The following is a 26280-nucleotide window of genomic DNA, read 5'->3' as shown; positions in this document are numbered from 1 at the left end:
CCTGAGGTGTCAGGTGTCGCTGGTATCGGTTAACTATGGTTGACTTTTCACCACTACAGTCACTGTTGGATGTAATTAAGTATATTTACTCAAGTGCTGTACTTAATTCTGACTAAATTTAGCTTTTTTAAAATTATTTATTGGCTATTAGTCTATATTATGAATCTATAATTTTTAAACTATGGTCCATTTTGGCATGGATTTTTTTAGTATAAATACAATATTTTCCGTACAACACTTGAATTTTCATTCCTGTTTTTTTATCACTTTTTTTTCAAATGTCATGATATGCTAGCTTGCTTTTGTCTGTTTTAGCATTAGCATTAAATATACACAAAATACGTAATATCAAATGTTGGTTATTTATTGTTTGTACATTTAAAGGGAATGTGAGCTGCCAATAAACATATTCTTGTTTTTTTCGTATTTCACTTCCATCCATGGTGCTAACTGTCCTCCAGTCATGTGCACATGACTGTGGTCACTAAGTATACAAACTATGAAACTATTTAACAAAATTAATTATTAACGAAATTTACAGTTTGTACAGTGAAGTGGGAATGGTAGTAACCCTAAGGGAAAGATGTAGTTGTTGTTTTTTAAAGAAATCAGACATAACAAAATACAAGTATTTTACAACACATGACACATTTAATTGAAAATAGTATTTATTTGTTATTTGTATACAAACTTAGTTTTAGATCAATATTAAATTCAACATGAAGCAGGGCTTAATGTCCTGTCTGGCTCGAAAAAACAAAGAAAATATATCAAAAGCCATACACACACACACACACACACACGCATATATATACGTGTGTGTGTGTGTGTGTGTGTGTGTGTGTGCGTGTGTGTGTACAACCTTATAATGCTGTTTAAAGTGATAATAGTGGGCCATTCTGCTACATAACATACTTTTACTTTCCTCAGAGTGACCTTAATTTCACAGAACTTTTGTACTTTTACTTACAGTTTTGAAAGCACAACTGTATAGTATGGTATTAATACTTCTACTTAAGTACAAGATCCGTATATTTCTTTCACCTCTGATTATGATGTATTACTTTATCATAAAAAAACTTTTAACTACTTGTGTGTATCATTATTTCATTGTGATTTTGCAAAAAATTGACTTCAGTGACCATTACTACAAATGTTTGTAAATGCAACCACATTAGTTGTTACACCCGGTGATGAGTAAGTAATACACAACTTCTCAGGAATCAGTAGCTGCTTACATGACCAGTTTCCAGTCCACACAGGATCCCAGCACTGCCCTGTTTGGCTTCAGCTGTAAGAGGAAACTGCAGCCAGACACAAAGGTAGATCCCACCAGGTGTTTGTTTCCAGAGAAACGTGCCAGTCTCTTTACAAAGGTTGTGAAGCAACTTTTATTGCCATGAATTTACCCAATTATTACATCCAGTCATTTATTATAGAGTCCTATTTGGCTACAGGCCTCTACATTTGCACTTTGTGCTGTTGACAAATGCTGCAGGCAGCTGCTTGGTCTGTTGTTTTTCCCAAATGTGAACAAAACTTTTATATTATACTGTTCTATTGTTAAGATATTATAATATGTTTCATCGATTGATTTCTTAAATAGCATATTTAAATAGAATATTAGGGGGATATATTTGCAGAAATGCAATATAATACAATAAGTATGTTTTCTTTAAAGTATGATCACCTGAAAATAAGAATAGTTGTGTGTTTGGTACCTTAGAGTGATCCTTTTATATCTACATAGGGAGCAGGTCCTCGTCCATCGTGTTGTACCACCATATCTCTACAGTAGCCTGGAACGGACAAACCAAACACTGGCTCTTGATAGGACGTTTTAATGTTTTCTGTTGGCCGCTGTAGTTAGTGGCCCCGTGGCTGTCGGAAAAATGCAGTTTTTCTTCTTTTTTTTTTTTTTCTTACATGAAACTGCTTTAATCACTGTTTTTACTGGTTTAAATCTCCTAGACTATTTGTTTTGGAGAGGAAGAAAGCTCTGCAGATGATTTGGCTTCCTGTAAAAGCCTTCTAAAAGTCTGGATCTTAAATTATCAGACATCAAAGGTGAGCACACATAAGCAGGTATGGGCAAGCGGCCTGTCTGCGAAGAGCTGCAAAGTGTTGGAATTTGTAACCTGAACCTGCTTTTCCTGGGGTTTTTTTACTCATTTATATCACATTGTCCCTTTGTTTCAGAGGAACAGACGCCTGCAGATAATTTGGCTCCCAGTAAAAACCTCAGAAGAAGTTTCAGCTGGTTAAAATGTTCAACCACCACGGCTAGATGTTTTTTTTTAAAGGCTTATCACCGGGTGCCTTAATTTTTATTAAAAGAATCAAGTAAAAGAAACTGAATACAGTTTTGAATATGGCATAAATTCACAATATGTTGAGATGGTCGACATCTGTGCTTCCACAGTTTCCTCTATGACTATAGCCACAGTCGGATTCCTGACCAGAGTAAGTCAGTTATATATCTTGGTCCTGTGTGAGCCTGTCAGTGCTGGGAGCTGTGGTGTCAGGAAGGAATGTTCAATTATTTTACGTCAAAATGAATCTGGATAGGTGAGGGTTCACTGTCGGCGTGTTAGTGGTACTTGCTGATAAATTGCAGGTTTGCCTTGGGAACATCTACCATTTAAAGAAACACTGTGTAAGAGATACAGGGATTTTAGTGGCTCCTGATTGCAAATCGCAACTAGCTGAAACTTCTACCTGTTAGGATTCCTTCAGGGTTCATTGATCAGGATGTTTTTGCAGATAGCCGAATGATCCGCAGAGGTCTATTTCTCTCTAAAACAAACGTACCATCTGATTAAAACCTGTAAAAACACTGAATTAAGAAGTTTCTCGTAGCAAATGAGTGTTAGCCCAGCACCAGCTGACATGTGCTCACCTTTGTTCTGAATAGAGCCGTATTATCCACAAGGTCTCTTCCTCTCCCAAACAAAAGGATCCAGTGACTTAAGCTGGTAAAAACCATAGACTGTAATAATAATGGGTGGATCTGTTGTGACGTCATCTGTTGGTTTTTGGACTTTTTGGACACTGGACCTTTAAGACTTTAAGAATAATCAATAAAAGTATACAGGTTTTCTAAGGGACCCATGTGTCTGGTATTGAATGTGGTCCCAGGACAAAAATTGTAGTTTTACAGCCTTTGTCATGTGATACTGTGCAAACTGTCACACCAAAAACTGTCAGCCAATAAACATGTAACATTACAGACTTTGATCCCTGCTGAGAAATGGGGGTGTGGGTGGGAAGAGGCAAACATTTTTACCTCTGGGCCCTTCAGCAGCTTAATCTAGTCATGACACTAGAGTTATTTTTGAAACTCTAAACCTGTAAATGTCTTTTTATTCCAACAATGGCTCATCAGCTGCTGAGCCTCTCACTGACAGGCTTTTCTTTTTCTTCTGCTACCTCGAGAAACATTGGTACGTGAAAATCATGACATTATGCCTCATAGACATAGCGAACAGTAGATTAACCCTTTAAAACATGGATTAGCATCCGTATTGTTGTGCTGCATTCAGACACCTTTTACAAGCTTTTAAACCTTTGAAACCTGGGAAATTGGTTTGATTTCTTTTTAAAACATGGGAAAAGGCATTGAACAACTTGACCAGAAATGTCCAGAAAATTTTTAAAAAGAAAAAAAAGAAAAAGTGACTAGAAAATTATGAGTTTTTTTTAAATGTCTGGAAAACTTTATTGATAATTATTAGAATTATATATTTAAAATTACATCGCAGAAAAATTGTTTTTTATTGTATTTTATTTTTCACACTTTCTCAATGTCATTTTCCTGTCTGTTTTTGTTTTTTTACTTTGTTTTTGTTGTCTATTTTTGGGGCCATTTCTTGTTAAGTTGCTCATTGCCGTCTTCCCATGTTTTTGAAAGAACTCAAGCGTATTTGCTCAAGTTTCAAGGGGTTAAAATAAGTTTTAAAAAAAATCAACAACAATTACAATAAGATTTTACCCCTTTAATGCAATCTTTTCCCAAAAAAAACCCCCAAATCTTTCCAGTTCACATCTTCACATTTTCTGTGCATAATATTCATGTCAAAATGGTGAGAAATCTTTAGTTTGCTTTGAGTGAAATGCTCTGGATACATCCATGTGACATTACAGTGTGTTCAGCAGCAGACAATCAATCTGTACAAATCCGCCCATCAGATAGTGGACGCGTGTGTCCAGGCTTGTCTTACAGTTTTGCAAGTAACATACATTTCATATGTGGGAATCTCAACCTTACTGTCATGCTTTACTCAAAAAAAGGAGCATTTACGGATCAACATAGACCAAAGCAGCAAAAAGTTTTAACGCGTGGAGGAAGGAAGTGTTTCAGGGGGACATTGAGCTGCAAAACATCAGCATGAACGGGTTTAGGATAAATTGATGTTATTTTGATTGACAGTCTGGGGTAAAGAAAAAAAAAAGAATAAGTGCTTATGATTCATTAGTCATAATTTCAACAATAAAGGACGCAGTCAATCTCTAAAAATGCATTTTTCACATTATAAATGATTATATTCTGAATTTACATTGAGTTTATGAAACCATATTTAATTTATGTTTTTTTCAAAAAGTGGTTGGCCTAAAATTATGTTTAATATAATGTGACATCAAAAAAGTTCCCACCTGAGCACCAACGAATCCATTTGGCACATAATTCACGTTCATCAATACACATACACACATTTAGAGGTTTGAGGTGGTTAGGTTCCTTTTTTAACCAATCGAACAAGGCTGCAAGTTTATGATAGCTGAATTTGCGTGTCAAAGTTCATGATATTGCCGATAAGACTTTTTAATGGAGCACTGGCCTTGGCGAGGGTGATAGCAGACCTTTTAAGTTGAGTGTTTTACTCCTCCAAAACAGTTGGAATAAACAATACAATAAAAATTCGACAAATTCAATCTATTTCTAATTTTCTTACCATAGCCTGAAAAACATTCCCCTGATCGTTAATGTTGTCTATATTTACCAAAACTGCCCCCCCCACCCCCACCCCCCAAAAACATATATATTTTATAAAAACCCAATTTCAGAATTGATGCCTATATTCAGTAATACTTGTGTATTTTACACACACAAGATTTTCAAGATGCTATATATTTTGTAAAAAACAAACAAACAAAACAATTCCTTTAGTTTACCCCAACATCTCTAAAATTTTAAAGATCCAGTCAGTACTTTTTTTTCCTATCCAAAGTTAAATGCCAAATTGTCCACACTTTGATTTCGTCAGATCTAGGGTTGCAACGGTATCAGATTTTTACAAAAAAATTTAACCATCTCAGAAAATATCACGGTTTTACAGTATCATGGTATTACAGGCTTATTGTTACTATCAGTTACAATGACTGTTATACAGATGTTTTTCATTTGGTTGAACAAATATTCTGTTGCTAAAAATGAAACTTGAAATTACTTTTTTATCAAAGTATGTGTGAAAATTCTTCCTTTTGAATATAAGTTAGATAAAGGTAAGATTCTCCTTCCAGTTGCTTTTTTTCACTACCTTAGATAAGCAAATTTACACGGTATGATAACTGTGTTTTATCATACCATGGTATACCTTGAAACCGATATACCGCTGCAACCCCGAACCACATCCTGATTTAAAACGCATTAAGTCAACCATCTCTGCTTCACAACAACCAACCTTCGCATCCTAAACCCGTGGCACATCGTCATCGATACAAATATACACATACTTTTCTCAGAGGGTTTTCTCCACCTTTGTTTGTTTTTTTCCTGCCATTTATACATTGTTAAAAATATATAAAATATTAAGAGAAATTTTACAGGTACATTCAGGTTAAAAACACATTTCTTTTCAAAGCTATATTTACAAATCTCTGTATGGTTACGAGTCGTCATTCAGCTGTCAGCACAGGAGTGAGCGGGTGACTCTTCAGTGAGAATGGCTCTGTGAGCAAATAATATTTCTCCCAAATGTGATATTTTTACTGCTAATTTGGGCCATTTTTGTTTGGATTTCTCTTGTCATATCTTATTAATTTTTGATTTTTCTCAATTAGCAATGTTAGGTTGAGAGGCAGACAGGAAACAAGGAACATTTAAATGGTATGCGTCTCAGACCCCATGAAGCAACAAAATTTTTTTTAGCAAATAACCAAAAAATAAATAAAAAACTTTAAGAAATACTGATATATTTATATTAAAACTGGATTTTCTTTTTTGGAACAAGTAAAAGCTGTGATGGGCATGTTTTACAATTTTTTTTGACAGTTTAGAAATCAAACCAATAAAAGATTAATCCATAATGGAAATTATTGTTAATTGCAGCCCTAGGTGCAAGTAATATTAGATTAGAGATATACTTGCTCTTTAACCATGCATTTGCATAGACAACTGGGTATGCTGTAAAAAGTATTGTTGACTTCTTGCTTATTCACATTACTGGAGGAATCCACTAGAGGGCACATCACTGTATCGAACTTCCAGATTTGCATGATGTAAACAATAAACACAGTGATGCTCAAGTTTAATAAATTACTAATTCTGAGATTGCGGCAGAAAAAGCAAAAGCGGCACCAACGTAGATGGTAAATAAGGACCATGATTCCCCGATCCGTACCGGAAACCTGTTTGTTCAGGACCGATCCCCTGACCAACTGGCTGTCCTGACTCTAATTATTCAAGGTCAATGCTGATCATGAATCAAGCAAGCTGTCAAGTCATCACCATACTGCCCCTTACTGTTCACATTCTTAGTGCATCTTGCAGACATGTAGCGTCAGTTTCTGAGAACATGCACAACCAAGGCTTCAAACGGATGTGGGATACGGGTGGCAGCCATCATGCAAATGCGGAGTTAAAAGCAAGTATATCTCCGGCTTTCGTTACAAGTAGCCGGTGGAAAAAACAATCATATCATTCATGAAAATTCAATCTGGTTGTTGCTTTTACCAGATTGCCTTGCAGCACCATGAGACATGCTAAAACTGCTGAACATTAATTTAAACAGCAGTCATCCATTAGTTGAAAGAATTTCAAATGACCCGAGCAGCACGAGAAACCTAAGGCAAAGATGAACTTTACATCACTAGAATACTTTCACTTTAACAGCGTGGGAAACAGAAACAAAGGTATGTGACCTGAAACAGTCAACAGACCAGTTTGTTGGATCAGTGAAGGTTAGTGTTGGAGTCGTAACTGCGGGGGCACTGGCTGAAGTTTAACTCTAAACACAGTAGTGTCATGTTTAAGGATATCAGAACACGGACGTATCAACTCACTGACAGCTGGTCTTTGACCTTTGACCCTGCCATTTAGGACCACAAGACATTTCTGGAATGGCATTTTCCATTTCATTTTGTTCTCTTGCATTTGTTTAGTTAAATGGTGTAAAACACTTTTGCTTTTGTTACTTTTATTTTATCGTCCATTTTTTAAAAGATGTTAGGGGCAGCTTTATAATTTTAGGCCAAAATACTTAAAGTTGCAGACAGCAACAAAGGAGAACCTTGAGACATTAATGCTTAGGTGTCTTTCTTAAAAATGAGATCGGCATAGTTGAATATATGCTCTTATCATCATGAGTTGACGTCTGACACTATTCATTCTGCAAACATTCCCCACATGGACGTGCTTTGGGGTCAATTACTTTTTATTGACTAGAAAGCATATCCATTCTGCTAAAAACAAAATAAAAATGACCGTTAGTGAAACAAAACGACCCGAATACAACATTCATACAAAGTTTCTGTAAGGCATTCCTTCACCGGGTCAGTCACGCCAGCCGAGTCTGCAGCTTCTTCTTCCAAAGCTCCAGCTCATCAGTCTGGTGTTTGCCAAAAGAAAAAAGAGTTCTTAGGATATCCACAGTTTTGCTGTCAGAGACGTCTCCCGCTCCGTCAGTCTTTAACACAGTTCTGGTGATGGCTTTGGTCTGTCCTGCAGCTAACACTAGAAATTATACATACAGGAAAACTCTGAAAAAGTCATTAGATTCATGCAAGACTGTACAGACTTTCAGTGGGCTGTCCGAGTCGGACAGGACGAAAGGGTTTGGGTGCAGTCCTATCTGCAGGAGGAGCCCAGAACGTTGCCCGTCGAGGGTGTGGTGGCCGTGGCGCTGTAGTGGGGGTAGTTGTCGTTTGGCGGTGGGCTCGGGAGGATGGAGTTTCCGTTGGTTGGGGAGCAGCTGAGCTGGAGCCTCCGCAGGTACTCGGCGTGGACGGGTTTGTGGCTCTGCAGCACTTTGATGGCCTCGTCCACGGTGAACCACTCCCGCTTACGGCCTGCAGAGGGAGACAGAGCACAATGTTTGAGCTAAAAGAAAGCTGTCAAGTTGGATCTGACAGCCACAACATATAAAATCTATCAGTTTAATGTGATTGTACAAAAGACACTTTTGTACTCTTGCTTAAGTTGATCTTAGATTGTATCAAAGCCATTTCTGTTGGTAAATATGCAATAAAAGTCAAAGAAATCATAAGTTGCAACACTTTATCTGTCTAATCTATACTAGGAAGAAATCATTCTTTGCAATAAATGAAAATGGGAAGCGTGATGTGACGCGGCTCTGAAGTGTTTTGCTTCAAACTGTCACAACAGGCTCTGCGTATTTACATGCTATCTTTAGCTCATTGCTTTGTCTAATTAGCAAGTCTATTATCATCATATGTACATGAAAACATGTACAAATAAACAAATCTATACCTACAAATGTGCATGCGTAACAGGGTTGGGCAATACAGATAAAATCAGGTCTCATAATGCTTTTGACAAAATACCTTGATTAACCTATTACACTTAACAATGCTGCTTTTGTGCATCAAATTGATAAAATCAAATGCTTTGGCTTGTAGGTAGAATCTGAACTCACACTCACAACACATATTGATCATGTTTATTGTAAAATTAGCATTTTAATTGGTCTAAACCCTGTGGTTGAATGTAACTACGTGCCTTTACTAACATATTGTATTTAAGTAGGACTTTGAGGGACTTTACATGTTACTTTATTCTTTTACTCTTGTACATTTCAGAGAGAATATTGTACTTTTAGTTAATTTACAAATTAAGATTTTTGGATAAAAGAACACGAGTTTATAAAATATGATGTTTTGTTGTATATTAAATGACCAAAGCCTTTCTACAACTGCAGCTTCAACAATTAGTTGATTAATTGGTCGATTTACAGAAAATTAATCGCCAGCTTTTTTTTTTTTTTTTAATTTAGCACATATTACAAATAGCAATTTTATTTTGTTATAATATTGTAGTGTTGACCATTGTTGCTTTTACAAAATATTTACAAAATGAGAGAAATAATCATTAATGTGGATATAATGACAAAGTGGGTAAAGTTGGGAAATTATATCACTCTACTGTAAATCTTTTAACAAAATCTAAGATGATATTGAGTCTAATTTCCAATATCCATATAATATCTATGCATTGCCCAGTCCTAATACATATAGAAGAAAAGTGACTGAAGCAGGCCCTGACAGGTACATGATGCTCTCCAGAGAGCTCATTACAAAGTCAGGCTGGAGACCGTCGTCCAGGCGACTGACAGCTGTAATATACTGCAGCTCAGAACCGCTGCGGCTACGATCGGTGGTCGAGATTTATAGGCACCTGTTGTCACTGCATGCCCCAATGCCCATATAGTCTCCATGCAGCATACTGGCCTTCACATAAATAAAATCAGTATGCACTTAAAGGTGAGCGAGGAGAAAGACACAGCATCTGTTAACGGTCATGGGAAAGTGAAAGTGTACCGATGTTGACGGAGTCCTCCCAGGCCTCCAGTGTTTCTGTGACAGTCAACACATAAACATACGTCCGGTGCTTCCGATCCTGGTTTTGCTTCAAAGGCACAGAAAACAATATATATTTAATGATCATACAAAATCACCTAGATATTTCACCTATAAACACTAAACAAAATATCATATTACACAAAAATGCATGCTAAAGGTTAAAAAATATATGGTAATTTGTGCATCTTATTGCATGTGCCCTTTGATCTGTGTATAATAAACTGCCTGAGTGAGATAAAGCCTTGAAAGCTCACCTCAAATACACCGAGCAGACGTCCTAGCTTGCCCTTCACACCGGCCTGAGGAACAGATGAAGAAAAAACGTTAGATTTCCCCCCCTTACTCTAGTGCAATGCGCGAAAACAGACAGCAAAGGACATTTCTTTGTGTGCTTTTCTTAAAGTTTTGAGTACCGTCTATTCAGTCACAAAGATGAATAGAGGGTGGAAACATTAGAAAAAGCAAAGACTACTTTCTATGACAAAACAATGGCTATTGTGTGTCAGATTTCAATGTTTTAAAGGAATCCATGAGCTGAACTCCACTGTAACCTCTCAGGCTTTGTTTTGATGTAGAAATACTTGACAAACACACAAAAAAAAAAACTTCAGAAATAAACTGAATCCCTGTGCCTAGACTGGGATATTTTTAGAGTTCATTTTTGTCCTCTGTGGCCTCAAAGCTTCTTCAATTTTCGTAGAAACTGTCAGCCAGGCTGCATTCGCTGCTTCTCTTAAAAGTGGGATGATTTCTACATGGAGCCAAGACATAAAGTCTTTAAGGAGGACTTACAGTAATTCTAATAATAGGCATCATTATCAATCCTGAGTAATGACCCTTTGCCTGAAAAAAAAAAAACTCTGGCATGAATCCTGTAAGATTATTATCGAGGAAATGCAATTATGTCCCTTTCATAACACCTCACAGTTGCTTTATTAATTCACAGGAATCAAATTACTGCCAAGACATATGACATCTGTCCTTCTCTCCCTTCTCCGGTCCCCTGCTCAGCATACTTCACAAGTGTCACGCTGTCCCCCTGATGTGTCCAGCGGGCTGGGCTGCAGGGTCTGTGAATGCACAGGAATCCAGCGAGGAGCCAAGTTTAGACCGCTGACGTGGCTCAGAACACAAGGTTCTCAACCAGAGGGACCTCTGGAATACCAGCGGACTCCTCCGTCACCCAGCGACTGACACCGTGGCCCTTCAAAAATCTCGCCCTTAGCGTGCACACTGCAGCCAACTGCTTGAGCCACGCAACTCCACTTCTGGTCATATCAGTGTTTTTTTTTTTTTTTTTTTTACTGGAAATGGACAACTGAAGTGATGTGAGAGAGGTGCGTGACCCCAAAAGATGCACAGGAATGTTTTTCAAGACATGTTTGCAGAATTGATAATAATGAATGGAGGGGCGACCTCCAGCTCACTGGGTGGAGCGTGCATCCTATATGCCTCAGGCTTCTGCAACGGCCCAGGGTTTGAGTCCCCCTTCTCTGTCCCACCTTTCCTGTCTCTCTCTAACTGTCCTATAAATATAAAGGAATCCCCCAAAAAAAAAAACCTTTTAAAAAACTATAGAAATAAAAAATGAATGGAAAGACCCCTCCTTTTCCAAAGCATCACAACTGTAATGTCCTCAGTAAACTCCATGTCATCTCAAATAGCCTTTGAGCAAACACTCACCCAGAATTTGCCGAGTCACTCTCTGTAAATATTTATTCGTACTATATTTTTACTCAACTTATTTTTAATTGACCTTCCTTTACAGAGTATCTGCAGGTATCAGACACTTAACTTAAATGCTTTTGAAGCCCTTTATAAGAGAATTTTTGAACAAATTTAAAATTTTTGGACAAAATACTCTTTTTCTTATTCAAGCATGTCACGAGTAAAGGTCATAAGTATATATGTGCTGCCATGAAGAGGTAGAGGTTTTATGTAAGAATACGGTTAAGACAGTAAGTTAGATTAATCTTTATTTTGCCATGTGCAAGTATAACATATAACAAGTAACAAGTATATATAAGTATAAGGCAAAAAATAAAAAATATTTATAGCTTCACACAGAAGAGCTAGAATCCTTTTGACAAAAATATATTAGAAGATTGATAAATGAAATTAGATATTTGTGGCAATTAAGACATCACAAATTTAGATGAATGACTATTTAATGCCTCTGAAGGTCTATTACTATATTTATTTTATTTCAGACTTTTTAAGGACCTGCAGAAACCCTGCTTTATTGACACAGATACGCTTTAAAAAGTCATGTTTTTGGTTAAAACTATAGAAGAATGGGATGTTTTGGGGAAATCGCCTCTATATGTTCAATCACTTTAAAAAAAATCTTGCAGTTTGAAGGTAGACAGCTGCAGGGACGTAGGATTTCAACGACAGCAGCTGTACCACTGAGACATTTCAAAGAGCAAATTCTTTACATGCCTTTTTGAATACCTCTTGTATAACAGACAGGTGGTCTTTGGATGCAGGTTAAAGGGGCAGTTCCGCCCAAAATCAAAAATACATTTTTTTCTTTTACCTGTAGTGCTATTTATCAGTCTAGATGTTTTGGTGTGAGTTGAGCTGCAGAAAAATTTGAAAAACATATGAACAATGTCGCTTTCCGGACATCATGACCAGGTTACTCAAGATAATCCACAGACCTAGTTGTGGACAGTTTCATGTAGGAACTATTTTCTTTCTACAGAACTAACCAAGGAAGCGTGCATCTACTGCTAGCTCACCTTGCCCCAATTAGCTCGCTAATATTACAGCTCAGCCGAGGAGGACGACATTAATGTTTTCATCTCGCAGTGTCATAAGCGCGAGCCTCTCATCCATGAGGAGATGCACGCTTCCTTCTGGAAGGTGATACGGTTGGTGGGTGTAGTTTGATTAGAAGAAAATAGTTCCAACATGAAATGGCTCAGAACAAAGTCTGTGGATTAACTTGACCAACCGGGTCATGATTTCAGGAAAGAGACATTACTGTAGAGCTTTTCAAATGTATTTTTTGGCGATTTGAGCACCACAAGCCGAGTGCCAACTACTTTCATATATATTTGAGAAGACAGACATCTCTACGGTTGATATCTACAACACTCAGCAACTCACACCAAAACAATGTAGACTGATAAATAGCACTACAGATAATAACAAAATATGTGCCTTTGATTTTGGGGTTAACTGTCCCTTTAAGATCAACTGCTGCATTCAACTTTCTATAAAGACTCCCATTGCATTCTCACCATGTGCTCATTTTATGATCATACAAAGTGACCTCACTTTAGAGTCAAGAAAGAAATTAATTCTCAGGTTTATTCACCTCCTCAAACACCTCTCGCACTGCAGCACCACATGGCTCCTCCTCTGGCTCCATCCCACCTCCAGGGACGATCCACTGGTCCGGGTGCCGACTGCTGCTGACCAGCAGAACCTACAGAAGAAAGCATCATTTTTTTAAAAAATTTAAAAAAAACACGTCGAATCCTTTGTTTTACCATAAAAACAATGAATGTCTTCATTCACCCCTTTGGACACAAATAAACATGTCACACATCCAGGGGAAGTCCCTGTAGTTTCTGAGAAACCATAAATCACACAGAGTAACTGAGGACTTGACTTGACCTTTGACTCTTCAGACTCAGGTCTCAAGGACAGACGGCTGGTGATTGGTGCTGCCTCTGCTATTTATTCTCTGTTGCTGGATGGTAAATCCACCACAGCTTTCAAAGCTTTAAAGATTGAGCGCTAACGTGCTATAAACTGTCTTTAAGTGCAAACACATACATGAAATTGATTGATATGTGAGAATGATCCACACTAAAAATGGTATTTCATGCCATTCAAATTTCAATTGTTCAAGGATCCGTCTACTTTGCCAATAACAATAAGGGCAAAGCTAAATCAAAGCCGGCGTTGAAGCTCTTCCAACACAACATGACCCCAGCAAACAATGCATGTAAACCAAAGCATGAGCCACTCAAATTCTGTCAGTGCTTCCCTGAGCGAGCGGCAGGGCTTGAATTACACTACAGTTGCAGTGTGCACCGATATGCACGGATCAGATGTGCCTGGGTCTGCAGTTTGTAGCCGTAGCTATATAGCAACCACAACAGAGACAAGCACACCTGCTGTAAACATTATCACATTTTGCATGGAGCAATTCGCTCATTATTAAAACATTTTGCGACATGGACACGGATCGTAATAATATCAACAGCCAGGAAAAGCCAATGAAATAGGATTCATGTCAGTAGAGATGGGAATCACCAGAGGCCCCAGGACTGGATAGGTCACAATGCAATATCACTGTGATTTAAAGTGTATGAGTATTGTGGTAACATGCTATATTGTGATATATTACCTTTATGGGGTCTGGGGTCCTGCCTGGTAATTTTAGTGTCAAATATTAAATACTTATGCAACAGCTGTGCATTTTCTGCATTAATGGTACATGTACATGTTCTAAAAATTGAGTGGGAACTTGTCTCCTGCATGTTTTCAGTCTTTTCATGTCACTTAAGTCATTTTTACTGCAGCAAAATGTATCTAGTGGTCTGAATAAGAAATGGATTTTATTATTCTGGCAGTCTACCAAAAGTTTTATTTCGTTTTGAGCAATATTAATTGTTAATATTATTAACCGCTTCAAACCTGAGCACATTGGCTTGATTTCTTTCACAAACATGGAAAGACAGTGACAAGCAACTTAAGAAATGGCCCAGAAAATTGCAATAAAAAAGTAAAAAGTTACAAATAAATTACCCGTACATTTAAAAAAATATACATTTAAGAATTATAAATGTAGTTTTCTGGACATTTTTCCCCAGTTTTTGATAATATCTAGTAATTACCCCCAGCTAACTGTCAGGTCATTTCCTTGTTACCTTTTACAATTTATTTATTTTTTGCAATTTATGGGACACTTTGTTCCAAGTTGCCAATTTCCTCAGGTTTCAGAGGTTTAAATGCTTATAAAAGTCATCCAAAAATCAGTACTCGATATGCATGTATCAATTCAATACCGCTTTGCAAAATATCACAATACTATGATGAGACTACTTTTACCCCATCCCTACTTGTCAGTGGTTCATTTATTTCTGATTCAACTGCGTTTTATGAATCGTTTAAAAAAATGTAGAATAACCAGCCGTCAGTGAAGGCAAATATACATGCATTTAAGTAAGAAAAAGTTGTTAAGCAGCTTGTCCAACATATGGTGACATTTACCTCAGCCACCCATCTGATCATCTCCAGTAATCTGCCAGCGGAGTCAGTCTGTCATTTAATCCTAACTCAGCTTTTCTATGTCTTCCTTACGTTCTCTAATGGGATTGTGGATGCTGTGGCTACCAGAGGCCTTCTGAGGCCCTTGTAAGGGCCGCGGCTGAGGGCCAAACCGATTGGACGCCACATGCTCGGGGCTTTGACAGTGAGCGCTGTAGGCTGCCGTCTCTCTCACGTGCCCGTTCGCCTCCACTCAGCCACCTGCTTCTTTCCCAGACTATATAGGTTAGGATGGCTGACAGTGGGGCAGCTATACAGTATGAATCTCAAGCATGATGATGGGGATTAAGTGTGTGCACGCTCAGTAAACATTTCCTGTAGATGAAAGGATTAAAAACAAACACTCAAAACAGGTGTTAATACCATGCAGCAGGTGTATGTCTGATATGGTGTACAGTAAGTGGCGTGAGTTAGAGGAAGGGGCATTTACACTAACAGCATACACAGTGGTGGGAGAGAACATGACGTCTTCTCAGTGGAGTGCAGACTGTAAAAATGTGCAGGTTGAACGTCGTAACTTTCTTGAGTGAGCTCTTTGATGAACAGGCTAAAACAAACTGAACTTTTGCTCTTTAAAAAGTCACGCTCTGAGCAACAGGCACATAATTCAACAAAGAAAAAATAGGAAATTATCATTAATTTGTCCTCCTTTTGAACATGAATGTCACCTCCTAGAAATATGTTTCCACATGGGCTATTATTGTGGCATGTACGTCCATGTGGACTGGGCTATTTCTGTGCTATGGCTCAATAAAAAATTCATTCTCTGTGTTTTGGATGTGTTTTGAGATCTCAGAGCGCTCCACCCTGCTGCCCTCGCTGTCTGATCGTGTGTGTCTGTGTGCTGAGCTGCAGCCAGCGAGGCTTAAAGGGAGATCACTGGTGTCAACGTGTCCTGAGTCGAAAGTGTGAGATGTATACAAAACAAAAAGCCACAGAGCTTCCGGAGCAACGAGGACAAAAGCAGATTTCTGCTCTGGTTGTTCCATTTTTGTCCTTTGCTTGTTGTTGCAGAGGGACTCTTTATTTGTCCATCCTTGGAATACAGCGCTAGGCTACTTTTAGTTTTGTTTTAATGAATTTAGGAATGTAGAGCACCTAATCGACATATTACAAACTGTGTATAATTAAGATTTTGTTTCTTCACATGTGCTTCTGAGATGAATACAGCTACACGTTCATGAGAGGGAGCGGCGGGGGTTTGGGGTTGCCTTTAAGCTTGGCAAAAGGACATTTCAGTGACACGAGACATTTGTCATCACAACAAAAATCAAGCCTGCAAGCGTCTTTTCATCCCTCAAAGCATCAAGTCAAACCCAATCAATTCACCGAAAAGCAAGTATTTCAAGTTCAATAAGAGGTCAACGACGTGCATGTCATGATAACCATTTTCACTGATGTATCCTGCAGCCGGGTCAGATGAACTGAAGTAACCCTTTGACACCGGCCATCATATTTCAAATGTGTTCTTCGTATTGATTTAAATAGGATGTTTTATTTGACACTCTTAACTACATTAAAGTCGATATTGATACATTTTTTTATACAGTTAAGCTCTTAGCTAATTATTTTGATCATTCATACATTGCTTTTAGCTAGATAAACTGCTAATTCATTATTTAAGTACCATTTCAACCAGTTATCTGCTACTTTAAACAGGGTTCTACAGCAGGATTAAAGACTTTTAAAGATTTTTAAAGCCACTCAGAATTAAATTTAACCATTTTGCAATGGTAAAAACTGCAGGGGAAAAACATGAACTGACATCAGGGATAATTTTGCACAAACATTTATTGGAGCATAAAACATTACTTTTTGGCAATGTTTATGCAAAAGGCATTCTGTATTTTTTTAAAATTATTTTTATTCTATTTTTTTTTTGTATTTCAGATTTTACAAGGCAACCTCAGAAAACATTTCAGAAAAATCTTATTTCAAATATCTTATCATTTTTTAGACTTCTGAAAGATTGATTTAGGACATTCAAAAAAGACCTTATTTTTAGACTGATTGACTGAATACCTAAATAATACATACAGTTACATATAAATGTACTTAAGTCTTTTTAAAGATCCACAGAAACCTTGTTTAAAACTGTAACTAGTAACATTTATTAATAAAATAAGTTGTGTCATATCTGATGAAACTGTCACTACATCCTGACAGTAGCAGACAAAAAATCTTGAAAAAGATAATCTTTCTCTGGCCCCTCATAGTGCAAGAATCCACTGTGGCGGAACAAAAACACCCAATCAGAGCCGAGGACTCTCTCACACAGCTGTCAATCACTGTTTGTGAACAGCTGTCAAACTAGGCAGCGCTGGTCAAATATTAATCAAGAATCTGTTACTGCATTGCTTATTTCAAGCCTCAAATATTTTCAGAAACATTTTAGTGTCCTGTTCAGCTGTAAAAAATGAGAATGTTTGCTCCGGCTGGTGCTGTATTTTGGCTCAACTGTTCTCAACAGTCTCAAGGACCATCCCGATAGTTACCAGCAAAAAATTGAAAGGCCAGCGACTTTGATGGTACGGGAGTGTGTTAATGCCCAAGAAAGGGATTTCCCTCACATGTGAAGGCACCACGAATGCTGAAAGGTACATACAGGTTTTGGAGCAACATATGCTGCCATTCAGACAATGCCATTTTCAAGGAGATAATGCCAAGCCACGGCTACTTTCAAAACTTCGACAATAAGTGTTTTTAATTCCCTAACATTTATTGAGAAAAGATGACGTAACACACAACTTTAAGGCATTAAATATAACATGATTACATATTTACACAAAAAAACAACAGTTTTTAAGCTTCAATATCAAATATTTGTACAGTATTCAATAGAATATAAATAAAGGAGGATTTGCAAATTATTGCATTCTGTTTTAAGGTTGGTTTTACAGTGTTAAAACTTTTTGGGGAATTGGGGTTGTATTTGGACTGTCATTCATTCCTTTCAGCGATCTGTTTCAACCATTTATAATTTTAGGTAGCTGCTTAGACTTATCTGCTAACTTGTGAACTACTTTTCACGCACTCTCAATCTTCACATGTAGAGTTTGGTTGATTATATATATTTTTTAATCAAATCGTATTTTCCATCCAAGTGCTCCTGGTTGGGAATCACTGACTAAGAAGAAAGATACATATTCTATAACTTTACTCTTTCTGAACTTTCCCTCAACTTTTGACAAACTCACGAGCAGCACTGCCTTAAACTCCACATGCGACGGTTTGAACCGTGATGGAAAACCAAAACAAAATAACTCACACCGTCATGACACATATAGGTCAACGGTCAGGTGACAGCTGAACCCTGGGCATAGAAATCCCACTTATATTTGGAAAGAGGGGCAGGGTGAAGGAGAAACACTAGAGGGAACACTGCTGTGTTTCCAGGTGACATTTACTGGTTTGCAACTCACATCGCTTCCCAGAGGCCCCCCGTTTGAGTAAGGAGGACAAATTCTGAGCTGACATACAGTAAATCTCCTCTGGGTAATGAAAGACTCCATGGATAAATGTCAGAGGCGTTAACTTTCTGTTATCCAAAAATCAATTCTCACAATGCAAAGTTATACAAGAACAAGTTCTGACTCCTGAATGATGTGCAGTCAAGTCTGACTCATTTAGAAAAGACGATCAGTCATTCTTAACTCAATACCTCAATCTGAGATATTAAAACAGCCATTGGTAGTAAAACACAAGCTGTGACAGTAGGTCCTCTGGCATGGCCTCAAACAGGGACAGCAGGCAGGGATATTCTGGAGGACATTAACACCTCCTCCTCCTCCTCCCCGAGGAGGAACGCTTGTAGCTGTCAAATAAAGAAGGCTCCAAATGCCAGGCGAGGCCGGGTGCCGGGAGGAGAGAATGATGGAAAGTCTGAGACACTCGGGCACACAAGTGCAGCTGCAGAATCAACAGTGCAAAGACAGTAATATAGTCGGCGCATTATACAGGTATCAACGAATAAGAGAGGAGTCGTAAACAGGGACTGTCAGAGACAAACAGCAGGGGAGGCAAAGACAGAGAGCCTCAACGCCTACATCTCTGACTTTCTGCAGGAGCATCCACTCACACTGATAACCTCCTCCTCCCATTCCCAGTATGACATTATTTACAATCTGCTGCAGTACCTTCGACTTGTAGCCTTGGGGTCATATATTCATCAACATGGTGGGGACTGCGAGAAGCGCTGCCTCGTTCAGATAATTTCTCGCACTCTAAATAATGCATGAACTTATGGCATTATATAAAGTTTGTTTTAATAAAGCCCCAACACTGCCAAATACTGACGACATTGTTTGTAACACATTAAATTGCTTCTAAATCACAAAGCAAACACAAATACTGGAATTGTACCTGACCCTTTGTTTACATTTGCCGTCACATGGGTGCCGTAAACAGATAGCACGATTTGCGGCAGATATCAGATTTTATTGTAACGATGCTACTCCGATAAGTACTTATCTTTTTTTCACGTTCCTGTTAAGCTGCTGCACCACATAAAGACTACACTAGTTTTACCATAATGCTGTAATAAGTGGAATTGTTACCGATTTTTATTTGTTGTGACCGGAAATGTTAAAGTTCAGCTACAAAATGAGGAATTGTGATTATATTAGTCCTTTATGGTTTCCTGTACTTTTATTTCAATGCTGCACTGCGTGATTTGAGAGCTATTTCTAAAGATATTTTGGTTTGCTTACTTTATTTTGTTGGAAAAGCAAATGCTGCACTAAGTGGAATTGTGATAAGAGCATTAGAAAAATATTTTTAGTTGTAATTTTGTGATAAAATTAAAATAAAAACCCTAAGGAACTGTTTGGATGCAGACATTTTATCTTGCATTGCAGAGCTATTAAACTGTCAAGCATAAACAGTGGATTGATTTTAATAACTTTTAAGCACCTGAAGTGTGCATTGTGCTGCTGTATTATCCAGGTAAATACAAGTATCGTATCGGGACTCAATATGAGCAGATTCTCAATATTAAATTACTCAGATCGGGATCTGGGGCCAAAACAACAACCTTGATTTAGACATCCCTGATCATCACCCTTTAAGTTGATACGGTAAAAATGCTAGCAACGTCTTATGTGTTTTAGTTACATATCCAGCAGATAAAAAGCAACATTAGCATTAATTAAGAGTTTTGTTTCCATTTGACAATACTCACTCTCCTTTTAGCTCTGTTTGTGGTCTCCACCAACTCCCAAAGGTCGAATATCTGGCTCTTTAGCTGCTAATTACTCTACAATGTTCACCCAGTCCTCTCTCATCCAGGGTGTAAAATACCAACACTTTCACGTGCCTCTCCACGTGCAATATCAACTCTAAGGCAGACTTTGGCATAAGACGCACCAGACTTTCAATTAACTCTAATGTCAACCAATCTGCAGTAAAAGCATGATGCCCAGAGCAACTGGAATAGTATATAAAGCAACATAGTCCACACTGGGAGGAAGAAAAGGCAGGTGAGTCAAACAAAACAAGCATTTCGTCCAGAAGACTTAAGATTGTGTCGCATGTGAAACCTAACGTCAATGTTGTTTAACTGAACGTTACGTCACTTACATACTGAAGTCCAGCGTGAAAACCAAACCTTAATGTTGTTTTAATGGAACATTACGCCATATACATACAGTTGTCGTGCACCGCCATCACTCACTCAATTTATTTACATTATGTAACAAACACTTAAAGCCAAAACATGATCTTGTTTCTGACTCTAACCAAGACGTCTTGTGGCATAAACCTAACCACCACTGTTTCACAACATTAACCAGTTGTTATTATGTTTTTCAGCCGCACATCACATAGATGCAAAAGGGTGCCCTGTGTGTCGCTATGAGACCCTGAGGAATGCACAATGATTGACCACCTGGGGAATGAGAATGAATTGGTTTTCCTGTAAGTTGCTGTCATTGGTGCTGTGCCAGTCGTTGGTTTTGTGAGCTTTTTCTGATTTAAAAAAAAAAAAACCTTTCTGCTGCTGTAACAACACTGATGAGAGCGGTGAGCGTGAACCAAAACAGGAAAGTTGCAGGCCAGAAACCAAAACAATGAGTCGCTATAAAACTGAGCTGAGGGGAACTGCAGAGTCGGGTGATAATTCTCTCGTCTCTTAATTAGTCACCAAGAGTGATCCCATTCACATTACTTGTAGCCATTTATTCTATTGTTAATATAAAAAGTATTGCTTACAGCAGCTTTACAGCCATAAAGCTTTACTTTTAACTGCATTCTGATTATTTCTGCACAGCGACAAGATGAGAAAGTTGTGGTGAAATAAGTTTGCAGGAGCTGTTTATCAGCTATGCACCCACATGCTTTGACTTCACAATATCCAATACAAATTATTTTAACTGTTCATGCTGAGACATATAGAGTCACAAAGTTTACTAAATTTGACTCGATGTCTGAATCTTTCAAGGGAAAAAAAGTCAAGGACTCCTTATTTAACCGTGGGTTTCTACAACCCACCACTGCACTATAATGACATAAAATAATTAAGGAAGCTTTCCTGGCACACAGGCCCCAAGCAACCCACATGCTGTTAAACCCAGGTGCCCTGCTCAGCTGTCACTGCCGTCCCTCTGCGCTGTCAGGTTCCTGTTTTCCCCTGTTGGAAGTTTAATTGCTGTCATAGAGTAGCTCGCCCTGAGGGTTCAGCTTTCTCCTTTCCTCTCCAAAACAAAACAGTCGAGCAGCATGTACGGCTCTTATTTCACCACCGATGGGTGTCCTGTGTCTAGGAACTGATTGTATGTGTTTAAAGAAAGTGTAAAGTGTATGTGTTTTGATGACACAAAGGCCCATATCTCAAGCTCCCTTAGACAGAAAATGACCATTGTTGGCATCCAAAATCATAATCAAAACACCAGATTGGTTCTCTTGCTTGAAGCAAAGGCATCCATGTGATTGCATGAGTGGACATGTCTGTCAAATCCTGAAAATCCTGAGGGTGGGGTGTCACACCTACACTCTTCTGTTGTCACGGCGTTCTGACTGTCATTTTACTGTGATTATGAGCCATGAGAAAAGAATCGCAGTGCACAAACAAATTTGGAGACGAGGGCAAGAGCACTACAGTAGTGCAAGTACAAAGTTTTATGACAACAAATTTAAAATGCAGACACAAATGTCTAATTCTATATCATCAAAAAAAATAAATATATATCACAAAAAAAATCTAAAAATCCTCCACAGTTGTGCACCTAAAAGCCAGACATAACGATGACATAAGATTTGCACGTGTGTACGTGAGCGGATATACTTGTCTGTCTGTCTGTGTGTGTGTGTGTGTGTGTGTGTAAATCTTCAGATTTGTGTGTTGAGCAGCCAAACACTGGAGGTAGGCAGAGCTCTTTCTGCCAGTTCAGGGACACCTGACTGGGCTGTTTTGACTGTATATTGTGTAACAGTTTGTTTATGCCAAGCTCAAAGAGAGGGATAAATTTAGACATGCAAGAAATGCCACAAACCACAGCCCTGATGTTTGGACATAAATAAGACTTAACTTGTAACATGGACTATTATTAGTCCAAAAAGGGCACAAGTAAATTAGTGTATTTTGGATAGTGATGCTCCATCCAACACCGGTCCAACGTACTGCTGAAAACTGCATAATTGATAGAGTCAAGCCTCTGGATTATCAGTGTTGGGAAATTTGTTTTTTGAAAAGTTATAGGTTACAGATTACAAGTTACCCTGTTAAAAAGGTAATGTTGAGTACTGAAAGTGTAATTACGTCATCAAAGTAATGCAACACATTACATTTGATTATTCTGCTAGCAAATATTATACATCGGAAATTAGGCTATATCAAAGGCATTCCTGCAGAGCAAAAAGATGAAAAGCAACAGAATGAATGCTGTCGTCCAAAATTTCAGTTCATAACTGTATTTTTTTAGTAAATAACTGATTACAATTGCATTCATTTTGTGATTTAATTACATATAACTAGTCATATGTAACTAGTTACTCACTAACACAGTGGATAAGTTTAAGTCTAAATGGTCAACCTTCCTTGCATCCATGTTCTGAAGACAGTGATCCTATAAATGTACAGATTTTTTGTGTACATCCATTTGATAAAAACTTTGGACTCACTTGGACTGACCCCTTTTTAAATTTAGTTTTAATTGATTTAGTCATAAGTGTACATTTTCGAGAAATGCACTGGGGACTCGTCCCCCTAAATATTTAGAATGCGTGCAATCATTCCTCCCACATAAAAACAAGAACGTAGCTGAGGACTTTTATTTTGACAAAATTAAGGGCATTAACATTATAAATTGATGCAGAAATTTCAACAGAATGCAGTGACTGAAGTGTTTGATGTCAAAATTTCCTAGTGAAGGACCCCCAAATCATTTCACATGTGTGTCCCAAATGTTTAAATGGACCCCACACCCTTGCATTTAGTTCATTTTCTGTGGTTTTTGTACTGTTTGACTTTTTCTCATCTGTATTTGATATGCAGGACTGTTACTTTTTGCTGCATTAAAAAAAAGTATGTAAAAAATACAAAAAAAAGATAGTGAGAAACCTAAAACACATTATGTCAAAAAATAAATCCAACAGCATGCAATGTCGATTCTTTTAAGAGCATAATCTACTAAGAATATCACATCTGATCAATTTTTAATGAAGTCTGGGCTACAAAATACCGCTGAAAGGTGCGGAAATCCGCTTTAAAATTAAAGTACTTTATTGTATATCACCTTTAAAAGTCTTTAAGACGCATCAACAATATAAGTCTGTCACCCCATATTCATTATTTACATGGTGAGGGCCCCTTTAAATCCTCATCCACAGCATTGCTACGCAGCAGCCCGCTCAATGAAGGCCGGCGGGATGCAGCACAATCATGAATGGCCACTGGACGTTCACCCAGTCGTCGTGTTAAATGTGGTGAGGTGACGCCACATTTGATGGATATATTTAATAATAGACTTGTAGAGTATATTCATATCCCCTCACTCAACACACGCCGATGTTACACCCGCTATTAAAGGAAACGTGCAGCCTCGCCCCCCTCTGTTAGCTACCTCAAGCTAACAAGAAGCTAACAGGAAGTTGAGCAATTGTCTTCAAAATAAGAGCATTTAAGAGCAACACGGAATATTGTATTTACTCTTCCTTACAAATGTGCTCCCTAACAAAATCAAAGAACTGCTTTTTGAGATTAGGCTACACACATACTATCCAGTGAATTTTATTATTTATAGATGCATTCTGATATGAATAAGAAATGCACCAATCGGTACCAATATGGTAGAAACATACGAACACTTAATGTGTTCGTATGACGCATCTGCTGGAGTGACTTTCAGTTGGCAAGAATATTTTACTCAAAGAACCTGATCTGTTACTAATATTCACAAATTCAAATTTATTAATGAATGTAGTGTGTAGAATTAATTTGCTCTTTTTTTTAAAAGCTAAATTTTATGTTCACGAGATACACATTTTTCAAGAAATTGCCCTCACATACCACTTTGAAAAAGTCATGGAGATACAAATCTTACAACGATATCAAACTTAAAAATATGTTATAATAAACTGACCAAATCTGTCGTGCAAATCTTACATATATTCTATTAGATAACTCTACTATAACTATCTATTTTTTAAGTTTATATTTATTTTTTCCTTTTATTTCTGGTTTTATTGCTTCTATTGTTGTTGGTCTATTTGTATTCATTTATACTGACAGCACTCTTCTTTAAACTACCCACTCTAGTTTCATCTCACTTGTGTTCAGTATTATTATTATTATTATTATTACCTGGCAAACCCCTGTGTGTTCATGCAATATCTTTTTTGTGTCGGTCTGATTTGTACTTAGTAGTCTCAGTATTTTCATTTGTAAACCTTTGTATTGACCCCAGCATGTACTGCTTTTAAAACTGTCATTAAAAACTTACTTTAAAAAAACTTATTTAAAAAAAGAAAAGTTTTCTAGCTTTTATTTCGAAAGTCATAACCGGTAGTCGTTTGTTATTAACGGAAGTTACCTTGACAACGGGCTTTTTCTCTTTTTCTCTACGAGCTCCTCAAACTAGCCTAAACTGGATGGCCCAAGGCGCATCAACAGCAGCAGCAACAGCAGCACAAAAACACAAACTAAAACAGTAACCCTGTGAGAGACAGAAAAATGTGAAAGCAGCTACACCATCAACGAGACGCCATAAATCAAAAATCTATATATCAAATTAAACAATAATGTCATTTTTGGTCAAACTCTCCCCTGTTGTGTTTGAATGACTGGGTGCAGACTAGGCCACAAAGTCAAACACTGGATATCGTTCATATGGTGACTGCGGAGCCGCTTACCTCCTCTTCACGCTCATTCTTGAAGCACAGACATGCCGCTCGTTTCTTGAAGCCCTCGCCATCGTATGTCCTGGTCTGGTTCGGTTTGAGCTTCATTGTAGGTTCAATTTGCCTCCTTTTAGATAAAAACCGGCAAAACGGGGGGGGGGGAAAGGGTCCAACGAGTTAACAGCAGAGCCGCCGCATCGCTGCTGCTCTCTGCATCCGTGGTCCGAGGTGGTCAAGGAGGAGGAGGAGGAGGAGGGGGTTGTTGGAGAGATCCCAAGATGCCCGTCAGCTATCCTTGATTTAAGTTTTCCTCATGGAAATCAGTGGAAGGTGGACACAAGTCGATGCTCCAGCTGCGGCTTGTGATTTCCAGTCGGCAGTGCGTGTGCAGAGGTCTTATGTAGACTACAGCCTACACAGCACAGCCCTCCTCTGGGTCCATTTGCGCATGGCCGCTGACTCAGTACAATGAACAAGCAGACCGGAGTTTTAGATATACAGATCACTCCTCTGAGGCAGGAGTCAGCTCATTGGTTGGGCTGGTCTCAGTGGGCGGAGCTACACTTCTGGTCAAAACAGTGGTAATAAACAAATGCGTAATTTGTGCAGATTGGTGCTGCAGAGCAAAGGACCGTTTGACAAGTGGTCCTGTGTCAGAGTGCGCAGTCACTGCTGAAGATGTCAAGGAAAAAGATTTTTTGAATTATCTTTAAGTTAGCACTGTTATGTGCTTGGTGCAATATCTGACCTACAATACCAAATACACAGCAGAGCTGTCTAAAATAATTATAGTATAATTAGTATAATTATAATTACTATAGTATATAGTATAGTATAGTAGGG

The 26280-nt window shown here is 38.1% G+C and overlaps 1 protein-coding gene across 1 annotated transcript; it reads right to left on the bottom strand.

The window, feature by feature from the left end:
* Positions 1-3980: 3980 nt before the first annotated feature.
* Positions 3981-25989, bottom strand: nudt4b (nudix (nucleoside diphosphate linked moiety X)-type motif 4b). Its single transcript, XM_042511436.2, has 5 exons — positions 25450-25989; positions 13142-13252; positions 10071-10115; positions 9775-9862; positions 3981-8286 (listed from the first exon to the last, which is right to left on the bottom strand). The coding sequence occupies exons 1-5, from the start codon at positions 25543-25545 to the stop codon at positions 8066-8068; spliced, it is 561 nt and encodes a 186-aa protein (XP_042367370.1). The 5' UTR covers positions 25546-25989; the 3' UTR covers positions 3981-8065.
* Between the last annotated feature and the right edge of the window lie 291 nt (positions 25990-26280).

Source organism: Plectropomus leopardus, chromosome 22, assembly GCF_026936395.1.
Source record: "Plectropomus leopardus strain MGB_pleo_1.0 chromosome 22, ASM2693639v1, whole genome shotgun sequence".
Taxonomy (NCBI): domain Eukaryota; kingdom Metazoa; phylum Chordata; class Actinopteri; order Perciformes; family Serranidae; genus Plectropomus; species Plectropomus leopardus.
This window is presented reverse-complemented; position numbering and strand designations above follow the sequence as displayed.